This window comes from Scyliorhinus canicula, chromosome 5 (genome assembly GCF_902713615.1).
Source record: "Scyliorhinus canicula chromosome 5, sScyCan1.1, whole genome shotgun sequence".
NCBI lineage: Eukaryota > Metazoa > Chordata > Chondrichthyes > Carcharhiniformes > Scyliorhinidae > Scyliorhinus > Scyliorhinus canicula.
Genome location: NC_052150.1, coordinates 228,767,717 through 228,779,724, shown reverse-complemented (window position 1 = coordinate 228,779,724; position 12,008 = coordinate 228,767,717). Strand labels below are relative to the sequence as shown.

The window sequence follows — 12,008 nt, the reverse complement described above, 5'->3', positions numbered from 1 at the left end:
ATGACCCTCTTATTGACTGACCTCATTAACACTACATCCTGTATGCTTCAACCGATGCCAATGCTTATGTAGTTACATTGTATATCTTGTGTTGCCCTATTATGTATTCTCATGTATTTTCTTGAATTGTTTAATTCCCTTTTCTTCCATGTACTGAATGATCTGTTGAGCTGCTTGCAGAAAAATACTTTTCACTGTACCTCGGTACACATGACAATAAACAAATCCAATCCAACACCTGTCCTGGTTCATTACCCAGTACCAAATCCAATGTGGCATTGCCCCTTGTTGGCCTGTCTACATACTGTGTCAGAAAACCCTCCTGCACACACTGCACAAAAACTGACCCATCTATAGTACTCGAACTATAGTATTTCCAGTCAATATTTGGAAAGTTAAAGTCCCCCAAAACAACTATCCTGTTACTCTTGCTCCTGTCGAGAATCATCTTTGCTATCCTATCCTCTACATCTCTGGAACTATTCAGAGGTCTATAGACAACTCCCAATAGGGTGACCTCTCCCCTCCTGTTCCTAACCTCGGCCCATACTACCTCAGTAGACGGGTCCTCAAACGTCCCTTCTGCCGCCGTAATAATTTCCTTGATTAACAATGCCACACCCCTCCCTCTTTTACCATCTTCTCTGTTCTTAGAAACATCTAAATCCTGGAACCTGCAACAACCATTCCTGTCCCTGCTCTACCCATGTCTCCGAAATCGCCCCTATCTTCGATGTATCTATGTATTCAATTCGATGTAAAGTGCTTTAGGATGTCCCACAGGTATGAAAGGTACAAGAGAAGTTCAAGTCTGTTATTCGCCTTCTACTTAAGATTTCACATTCTCTTCTTTAATCATGGATTCCTGACCCCTTTCTGGGAACAGATTGAAAACTGTGCCGGGGAGGGGCCTGGGTTGGGTATCTTTTTCACTAGCCTGACGGAGGGGGCTGAGGAAGGAAAGTGCAGGAATCCTCGGTTGACCTCAGGTAATGTTTGGGGTTCGTACTTCGCGATATGTTCAGTGAGGACCCACCTGTCAACCCAATCTGAGGAGCTGGTGTCCTGCTCGTCGTGCTTCTCCTTCCTGACAAAAGCAACAGATGTAAAGGGTGAAGGCAGAGCCGTTTTAAACAGACTGACACACTTTGCAGCAAGACCCCAGGATCAACCACTCCCACATTCAGCCCCCCTATAAACAGGTTAAAGGGATATGGGGAACAGGTAGGGAGGTGGATTTGAGACCAGGAAGAGATCAGCCATGATCTGATTGAATGGCGGAGCGAGTGCGAAGGGCTGAATGGCAGAGCAGGCTCGAAGGACTGAACTGCCCACGTCTGCTCCTAATTCCCAAATTCCTCTCATCCAATCACTTCCCAGTCTCACCCAGACTCTAAAGGTTCACTCCCTTCTCTCTCCACAGATGCTGTCAGACCTGCTGAGATTGTCCAGTATTTTCTGTTCTTGTCACAAAAACCGATTGGTATGTACCACATTGCTGTTTGTGTGGGCAGAGTCGTAGCAAATAGAAAGGGGGAAGACAAACAAAGCATGGGAATACTCAGTAATACTCAAGGGAATATTCAATAAACGGATCATATTCAGAGGGGTTGAGGGAGTGAGATACCTTGGAGCACGCATAGAAGATAGAAGCAGGGGGAGGCCATTCGGCCCTTCGAGCTTGCGCCACTATTCATCATGATCATGGCTGATCATAAAGTTCAATACCCTGATCCCACCTTCCCCTCATGTCCCTTTAACCCAAAGAGCTAGATCTAATTCCTTCTTGAAATAACTCAACGTTTTAACTACTTTCTGTGGTAGCAAATTCCACAGATTCACCTCTCTCTGGGTGAAGAAATTTCTCCTCACTTCAGTCCTAAAAGATTTACCCCTTATCCTCAAACTATGACCCACTAGTTCTGGGCTCCCCCACCATCAGGAACATTCTTTCTGAATTTACCCTATCCACTCCTGTTAGAATTTTGTACGTTTCAATGAGATCCCCTCTCACTCTTCCAAACTCCTTTGAATATAATCTCTCCTCATATGACAGTCCCACCATCCCAGGAACCAGCCTGGTAAACCTTCGCTGCACTCCCTCCATAGAAAGAACATCCTTCCTCAGATATGGACACCAGAACTGCACACAATATTCCGATACCCTACACAATTGCAGTAAAACATGTCTATTCCAATACTCAAATCCTCTCGCTATGAAGACCAACATACCATTTGCTTCCTTTACTGCCTGCTGTACCTGTGCGCTTACTTTCAGCGACTGATGCACGAGGACACCAAGGTCTCACTGGTATCCACCTCTCACTTTAAACCCATTCAAATAATAATCTGCCTTCCTATTTTTGCTACCGAAGTGGATAACCTCACATTTATCCACATTATACTGCATCTGCCATGCATGTGCCCGCTCACTCAGCCTGTCCAAATCCTACTGAAGCATCTCTGCATCCTCCACACAGCTCACCCTCCCATCCAGCTTTGTATATTCTGTAAATTAGGAGATAATACATTTAGTTCCCTGATCCAAATCATTAATATATAATGTGAACAGTTGGGGTCCTAGCACAGATCATTGTGGTACCCAACTAGTCACTGCCTGCCTTTGGAAACAGTAAGAAGTGTCTATATGCGCGATCTTCCTGGAGATCCTCTCCAAGTTGAGCCGGCAGTTTGCTGTGTCAATGGTAGCCATGATGTGGATGGCATCTCCACATCATGCCTTTGGAAAATGATCCATTTATTCCAACTTATTGTCTCCTGTCTGCTAACCAGCTTTCTATACATCTCAAGACACTACCTGTAATCCCATACACTAACTTTACATAGTAATCTGCTATTTGAGACCTTGCCGAAAACCTTCTGAAAGTCTAAATAAACCACATTCACCAGTTCTCCCTGGTTGCATCTTCAAAGAATTCCAGTACATTTGTCAAGCATGATTTTCCTTTCATAAATTCATGCTGACTTTGTCTGATTACACCATTGCTTTCCAAATGCTGTGCTATGAAATCCTTGATAAGACCATAAGACATAGGAGCAGAATTAGGCCACTCGGCCCATCGAGTCTGCTCCGCCATTCAATCATGGCTGATATTTTTCTCATCCCGATTCTCCTGCCTTCTCTCCATAACTCCTGATCCCCTTATTAATCAAGAACCTATCTATCTCTGTCTTGTAGACACTCAGTGATTTGGTCTCCACAGCCTTCGGCGGCAAAGAGTTCCACAGATTCACCACCCTCCGGCTGAAGATATTCCTCCTCATCTCAGTTTTAAAGGATTGTCCCTTTAGTCTGAGATGGTGGCATCTGGTTCTAGTTTTTCCTACAAGTGGAAACATCCTCTCCATGTTCACTCTATCCAGGCCTCGCAGTATCTCTAAGTGATAATAGACTCCAGCAATTTCCCTACTACTGACGTTAGATTCACTGGTCTATAGTTCCCAGTTTACTCTCTACCTCCCGTTTTGAATAGCGGGGTTACATTCACTACTCTCCAATCTGTAGGAACCATTCCAGAGTCCAAAGAATTTGGGGAAAATGACTGCTAATGGATTGACTATTTTCTACAGCCACTTCTTTAAGTACTCTGGGATGAAGATTATCAGGGTTGTCTGCCTTCAATCCCATTAATTTCCCCAAAACCATTTCTTTACTAATACTAATTTCCTTCAGCTCCTCACTAAAACCTGTGTTTCTCAGAACTTCCGGTACATTATTCATGTCTCCCTTTGTGAAGACAGTAGCAAAGTACAAATTTAGTTCCTCAGCCATTTCTTTGTTCCCCGTTATGAATTCTCCTGTTTCTGACTGTTAGGAGCCTACATTAGTTTTTAACAATCTTTTTCTCTTTACATACCAATATAAACTTTTACAGTCAGTTTTTATGTTCCCCCGCTAGCTACATTCATATTGTAATCAATTCCATGGTCTGCCTTTGCTGAATTTGAAACTGTTCCCAATCCTCAGGCCTATTGCTTTTTCTAGCTAATTTGCTGCTTCTTTGAATCTAATACTACCTCTAATTTCCCTTGTAAGCCATGGTTTGGCCACAGTTCCCTTTCTACTCTTGCGCCAAATAGGAATAAACACCTTTTGGAGTTCACCTATTCCTTGAATGCCTGTCATTGCCTGTCCACTGTCCTTCCTTTCAGTAATGTTTCCCAGTCCATCATAGGCAGCTCATGCCTCACACCATCATAGTTAGCTTTATTGATATTCAGGATCCTGGTCTCAGAATCAACTATCTCATTATCCACCTTGATAAAGAATTCTACCCATTATGGTACTATTCCCAAGGCAGAACAGGTGGATAAGATGGCCAGGAAAGCATATGGGATAGAATCTCTACAGTGCAGGAGGCCATTCAGCACATTGAGTTTGCACCGACCTTCCGAAACAGCACCCCACCCAATCGCCCAACCTATCCCCATTACTCAGTAACCCCTAAATGTTGCATACTAAGGGACAATTTAGCATGGCCAATCCACATAACCTGCACATCTTTGGACCCTGGGAGGAAACCAGAGCACCCGGAGGAAACCCACGCAGACACGGGGAGAAAGTGCAAACTCCACACAGAGTCACCCGAGGGCGGATTCGATCCTGGATCCCTAGAGCCGTGAGGCAGAATTGCTAACTACTGTGCCACCGTGCTTTACTTTATTAGGCGAGGTATTGAATACAAAAGCAGGGATGCAGTGCTGGAACTATATAAAACGATGGTTAGGGCACCAAGATACAAGAGCAGAATTAGGTCGCTCGGCCATCGGGTCCACTCTGCCATTCAATCATGGCTGATATTTTCTTATCCCCATTCTCCTGCCTTCTCCCCATAACCCCTGATCCCCTTATTAATCAAGAACCTATCTATCTCTAGCTTAAAGACACTCAGCTGGAGTAATGTGTCCAGTTCTGGTCATCACATTACAGTAAGGACATAATTGCTCTGGAGAGAGAGCAGAGATTTACAAGAATGTTGTCAGGGCTGGAAAATTGCAGCAATGAGATGAGACTGGATCGGTTGGGGTCCCTTAGAACAGAAGAGGCTAATGGGTGACCTAATTGAGGTGAACGATATGATAAGGGGCTGGGACAGGGTCGACGGGAAAGATTCACTTCTCATAGCGGAGGGGTCAATTATCAGGGGGCAAAGATTTACGGTGAGGGGCAGAAGATTCAGAGGGGATTGGAGGAAATAACCTTTCCACCCAGAGGGTGCTGGGAATCTGGAACTCGCTGCCTGAAAGGGTGAGAGAGTCGGGAACCTCACAACATTTAAGAAGCATTTAGATGAGCACTTGAAACATCATAGCAAACAAGATCAAGCGCTGGGAAATGGGATTAGAATAGATCTGTGCCTGGCACAGACACGATGGGCAGAAGGACCTCTTTCTGTGCTGTAAATGTCTATGGCTTCAGTTACGGGGAGAAGATGGGATGCTCCCCCTTGGAGCAGAGACAGTCAACACAAGAATAGACCATTCGGCCCGTTGAGCCAGGTCCGCCATTCAATACTATCATGGCTGATCCTGGGCTTCAACTCCATTTTCACACCCGCTGCCCTTAACTCCCAAAAATCTATCCACGCCAGCTTCAACGATGGTGCATCAAGGGGTAGTATAGCAGAGGCTTACAAACAGATGAGCCATTTTGAAAGAGTAGATGGTAAACTATTCCCTCGGTCAACTGGTTCAGAGACTGGTCAGGGCTTCAAAATCAGTAGTAAAAGGATTTAAATGGCTCTGAAACGCTCAATCGGAAAAGGTGGTAGGAGCTGATTCTCGGGATACTTTTTAACGGCTGTTGGGCCGCTGCTTGACGATGAGGAGTTTAGGGTCACATGCAGAAAACGGGGACGTGGGACGAAGCACAGCTGCTTTATCAAAGGGCAAGCACAGGTTTGATGGGCTGAATGACCTTCTGCTGTGTTGAAAGTTTTAATGATTCCAGGATTCTGAACATTTTTTAAAAAAAGCCTTCTCAAATTGTCTTGGCACTGTAATGATTCCAGTACTTTCACCCGAGGCCTCTGTTTCTGTGACACTAATAATAGTAATCTTTATTAGTGTCACAAGTAGGCTTACATTAACACTGCAATGAAGTTACTGTGAAAATCCCCTCGTCGCCACATTCCGGCACCTGTTCGGATACACAGAGGGAGAATTCAGTATGTCCAATTCACCTAACAAGTCTTTCGGGACTTGTGGGAGGAAACCGGAGCACCCGGACGAAACCCACGCAGACACGGGGAGAACGTGCAGACTCCGCACAGGCAGTGACCCAAGCCGGGAATCGAACCCTGGTGCTGTGAAGCAGTAGTGATAACCACTGTACTACCTTTAAATCGACAGTGATGATGAGAATTCTGACAGGTATTAGAGGGCGAGGTGGATAGAGGTGTTGGAGAGTACGAGAGCAGGTAGACAAGAACTCACTTTAATATTGGAGGCAACAATTCAGACTCTGTCCCAAACGAGGTCACTTGCCAGTGCGGGGGACACTGGAAGGTGTGTTGCAGGTTCAATCTGTCGATTCCAGTCGCCGGCTCACTCCATGACCTTTTCCTGCTCTGCTGGTTTGTGCTGGCGAATGGGCCGGCTGAGTGGAAAGCTACGAGTTCACCAATCGGCTCTGGTGCAGCGAGGGGCATCCCGTCTCCCTCCGATGTCTGTGGGAGGAGAATTTGGTTCCAGTGAGAGGCGGGTTTATATTCAACAAGCTGCCTGCCAGGGGAGATGCTTGTGCGTGTCAGAAACTGTCCTCCCCACCCTATCCACATGTACCCTCGATAATACCATCCACAGCCACTGATTCCAAGCAGGATGTTTTTCCCAGGGGCGGGAATGCTGCCTAATAAACGGCCTCTGTTTATAACTCAGGGACAACAGCAGCATCAATTTGATGTGCAGCATGGAGCCTGGAATAACTCTCAGGGACACAGCGTCGAGCAGGACCTTCTGTTATACGTTTAGCTGCTGTTCTATAAAGAGTCAAAGGTTCTGCTCTGTTTCACAAACACCTTTATTTCACTTTAACAGACCCTGCACAAAACTCTATCATCACATCACCTGACACCAAGGCCACCTGAAGCCTCTTTATATGTCAGTGCCAATTATTGGATACTTAACATAAATGAGACCTAATTAGAATGTCTCTTAACCCATTACTTAACAGTCTCCCCTTCCTTGGAGAAAAAATATTAGGGGAAAACAAAATGACAAGAAATTTTCCCCCCTTTTTTTGGAAGAAAAAGTCACAGAAACAGGCACCGTTCACTAACAATATCCAAAAGTTTCTGGAACTAGCCCCTCTTTTTGTAAAAGAGTCTTGACAATTGATAGCTACTGTCAACCCATTTATTTTTTTCTATTTCCCCTCTGTCCAACATCTGCTTCAAACTTGCGATGTCTATCCTTAACCTTTGTTTCATTGACACTTTTTGTAGAGTGCACACATTTTCCCAGAGATTTATTGTCAATGTGACAGTCAATAGGTATATTACCCAAATCCCCTAATCCCAAAATTTCTGTCAATATCGGAGATATTGTTTCCCACACAAGAGGGCAACATTTACCATTGTTCCCCAAATGGAAAATTGTAAAACCTCCTGCGCTTGAAACTCCATCACATAAATTTACATAGGATGCATCACCATAAACTACGAGTTTCAAATTCCTGCGGTTACCTAAAACCGGGAACCTCAAAATACACTCCTGCATTTTTAGTTTGACCAACACTTTATTTGCTCTTACGTCTTCCACTTAACAATAATAATAATAAATAATAATAATAGCTTATTGTCACAAGTAGGCTTCAATGAAGTTTCTGTGAAAAGCCCCTAGTCGCCACATTCCCCCACCTGTTCAGGGAGGCCGGTACAGGAATTGAACCCGTGCTGCTGCCTTGTTCTGCAGTACAAGCCAGCTGTTGGGATCATTCATTTTTGTATTCAACTCTAAGACATCAAAACTCACATCCGGTCTAGTCTGTCTACCGAATTCAATTGCCCAATTAAACTTCACAGTTGCTCTTTTTCCATCTTTGAAACCATTGCGTATTTTTGTGAAACCCGGTCACGACTAATTGCTATTGGGTTGATGCTTTCCAAATAAGATTGCTGACGTAAAGTTGTCTGAGTCTGTCCGATTTTGAGTCCAATAGATTTAAATGCACCGGAAGCCTGACTGCCAACCCTGAATTCTTTCCTCAAACCAGAGATTACAATAGCTTCAAAATCACTAGTCCCAACCCCAAAAAAAATCATCGACATGCATCATAAAGATGCCAGAAAGATGTCCTTTATAATGCCAGTAAAATATTGCCAGATCTGCTTTCAACTGGCAACAGCCTAACTTTAACAAAACTGACCTTACTGAAAAATACCAGACTCTAGACGCATCATTTAATCCATATACACATTTGTTCAACTTCCAGAGTACCCCTTCTGTGTTAGCTGCCTCTTTAAGGGGACGGAGAAAAATGTCTCTCTGGAGCTGATGCCCCTGCAAGGCGGCAGCTTTTATATCTATAGATTTGCATTCCCATGCCTTTGTGGCTAATAGAGCAAAGAAGATCTTTAAAATAACCTTTCCTGCCGTAGGTGAATCTACCCTTAAAATCCCTTCAAATCCCCTTGCCACAAGCCTGGCCTTTGCCTTATAAGTTCCATCCAGAAGAACCTTTTCTGTACAAATCTATCTGTGGGATAGAGCTCTTTGTCCCCTATCCAGTACTTCCGTGTATACCCCAAATTCACTCCAACTATGCATTTCTTGCTGTTTGGCATCTTTGATAGCTTTTTCATATAATTTATAGGAAGCCACCATCTTTCCAAAAACTGTTGCCTTATCCTGTTCCATATACAGTTTCATGTGTGCTTTCATCATCGATGGTCTGCTCAGAAGCAAAGGTATCTCACTTGATACAACATCCGTGCTAATGAAATGATTCACTCCGGCAATATTGCGAGGGATAATCTCTCTTTTCAGCGACTTGAGTCTTATCATCCCCAAACCTGAAACTTGTGGAACTTTCAAATTCCTTAACCTTGTTACGATTTTCAGCATTCAAGGAGTCCAGGTAACATTTTAACCAGTCAATTCCACACACAGTAGATGTGCAGCCACTGTCCAATACAGCACAATTGAAGAATTCTGCAACCAACACCCTCATTACCGTCGTAAAACTGCTTGTTAATAGGACAATGCCTTCTTTCTGGTCACTATCCTTTTCCTCTTCTGACTCTTCCGTGTCATGTGTCGCTTCAAACACTATTATAACGTGTTGGACAGTTGAAAGCATAATGGTATTGAGAGTCACATCGAAAACATCAATTTATCATACCCCTGGGCATTTCTGGGGTTCATCTTCCTATTGTAGGTTCTAATTGGGTTTCTGTCTTCATAATTTCCGGGTCCCAATCTCCTTCTATAGTCTTGGAACCTGTTTGTAGCCGTGCGATTTCGCCATCCTGTTAGTAGTGTATCTTCCATATTCTGCTTTATTGTAGACTGACCTACTTGGGTCAGCAGAGCCATCAGAATCGAATGTTTCCCCAGAAACCTTTTTAAAGCTTCTGTCATCTGATCAAATAAGATATCCTTATCCACAAACTGAACTCCTGTGAAAACGAGGAGTCTATCCATGTTGCTCACTCTAGCACAATCAAGTGATTTAAAGGACAACACAGACTGTGGAAATTCCAGGTTGTGTTTCAGCTGCCTTTTATACAACCTGCCAAATTCCATTATATAGTCTTCAATGGAGAATTCCGACCATGCTTCATATGCACCTAACAAGTCATCCTTTTTATAAATCTTATCCATATAATGTAATAGAGTCTCCAAACCTTCTTCTGAGTCTAACTCTTCCAATTTCAGCTCAGAAAACACTTTGCTCCGGATTCTACCGTCATAAGGTAGAGAAAGAGCCAATGCCATACCTTGTTTCCTCTTTCCCAAGGCAGTTACCTTAGTCCACATAACTACTGCACTTCTCCGTTGGTCGTACGATTCCCTTTCAGAAAATAAGGAGGTAGTCATATCCGGCCATCTTTATCCTGGGTTCAGCTAATATATCTTTTTTCTTTTCTTCTCACTCACTCCTTGGTTTGGTTTGGAAAAGTTGTTTCTTTCAACCCTTCACGTTTGCACAGCAACCATCCTCTGCTACCATTTATTAAACATTTAGCTGCTGTTGTATAGAGTCAAAGGTATAGCTCCTTTTCACAAACACCTTTATTTCACTTTAACAGACTCTGCACAAACCTCTATTATCACATCACCTGACACCAAGGCCACCTGAAGCCTCTTTATATAATCAGTGTCAATTATTGGATACTTAACATAAATGAGACAACTAATTGGAATCTCTCTCAACCCATTACTGAACACCTTCGACCGCTCAACATCAGAACATAATCTCACATGATCCGGTGGTGAGAACTCACATCTCCGAGCACAAAGATCCCGGGTTCAATCCCCACTCGTGGATTGCATTCCTAATTCAGCACGAGTACCGAGGGAATGCCACAATATCAGACGGTCAGTACTGAGGGAGTGCTGCACTGTCAGAGGGTCAGTACTGAGGGAGTGCGGCACTGTCAGAGGGTCAGTACTGAGGGAATGCTGCACTATCAGAGGGTCAGTACTGAGGGAATGCTGCACTGTCAGAGGGTCAGTACTGAGGGAGTGCTGCACTGTCAGAGGGTCAGTACTGAGGGAGTGCCGCACTGTCAGAGGGTCAGTACTGAGGGAGTGCTGCACTGTCGGAGGGTCAGTACTGAGGGAGTGCCGCACTGTCAGAGGGTCAGTGCTGAGGGAGTGCCGCACTGTCAGAGGGTCAGTACTGAGGGAGTGCCGCACTGTCAGAGGGTCAGTACTGAGGGAGTGCCGCACTGTCGGAGGGACAGTACTGAGGGAGTGCTGCACTGTCAGAGGGTCAGTACTGAGGGAGTGCTGCACTGCCAGAGGATCAGTACTGAGGGAGTGTTACCCTGTCAGAGGGTCTGTACTGAGGGAGCGCCGCACTGTCAGAGGGTCAGTACTGAGGGAGTGCTGCACTGTCAGAGGGTCAGTGCTGAGGGAGTGCCACACTGTCAGAGGGTCAGTACTGAGGGAGTGCTGCATTATATATCCCTCACCAACATATTATTTGGTCACTTATTTCTTGCCTCCAGGTGATTGGTTTTCTCATGTTTGTATTACCCAAGTGTTTGCACCCTGGAATATCACACCGAGAGATTGCAGCCTCTCCACACCCTGGCACAACTCCAACTTCCTCAACTGCACGGAATCTCTCAAGTGATCGCGAACCACCTCCATCCACTCGCCAAAATCAGCAGAGGTCTGTTGTTCATCCAGAATCACCACATTACACCTGGGGTGGTCTAGGGGGAGGGTAATGGGGGAAAACACATGCCTTAGTGAAACAAGCAGCGCAATCCACAAACAGATAAAGAGCAGAAACCTCGACCTGCCCACTCCACCCTGCTGTCCCCCTCCTCAAAATCGTGGAAACCCCTGACAAGAAACCCTCCCTCCCCTCACCACCCCAATCGCTTCACACCACCCCAATCGCTTCACAGAGACCCTCCCCATCCGTATCGCTCCCAGAGACCCTCCCCCCAGCCTCCCAGAGACCCTCCCCCCCGCTTCCCAGAGACCCTCCCTCTCCATATCGCTCCCAGAGACCCTCCCTCCCCATATCGCTCCCAGTGACCCTCCCCCCAGCTTCGCAGAGACCCACCCTCCCCATATCGCTCCCAGAGACCCTCCCCCGCTTCTCAGAGAACCACCCCCTCCGTATTGCTCCCAGAGACCCTCCCACTCCATATCGCTCCCAGACCCTCCCTCTCCGTATCGCTCCCAGAAACCACCCCCCGCACTTCACAGAGATCCTCCCTCTCCATATCACTCCCAGAGACCCTCCCCCCGCTTCCCAGACCCTCCATATCGCTCCCAGAGACCCTCCCCCCACTTCCCAGACC

General features: G+C 45.5%; 1 protein-coding gene across 1 annotated transcript in view; it reads right to left on the bottom strand.

Annotated features, from left to right (window-relative positions):
• Positions 1-12,008, bottom strand: part of LOC119965715 — a 143,981-nt gene that overhangs the window by 7,838 nt on the left and 124,135 nt on the right. The window contains exons 25-27 of the mRNA XM_038796476.1: positions 11,227-11,408; positions 6,457-6,689; positions 1,037-1,087 (exon numbers count right to left, since the gene is read on the bottom strand). Of these exons, the coding sequence (XP_038652404.1) occupies positions 1,037-1,087; positions 6,457-6,689; positions 11,227-11,408 (466 nt within the window). The remainder of the gene's footprint in view (positions 1-1,036; positions 1,088-6,456; positions 6,690-11,226; positions 11,409-12,008) is intronic.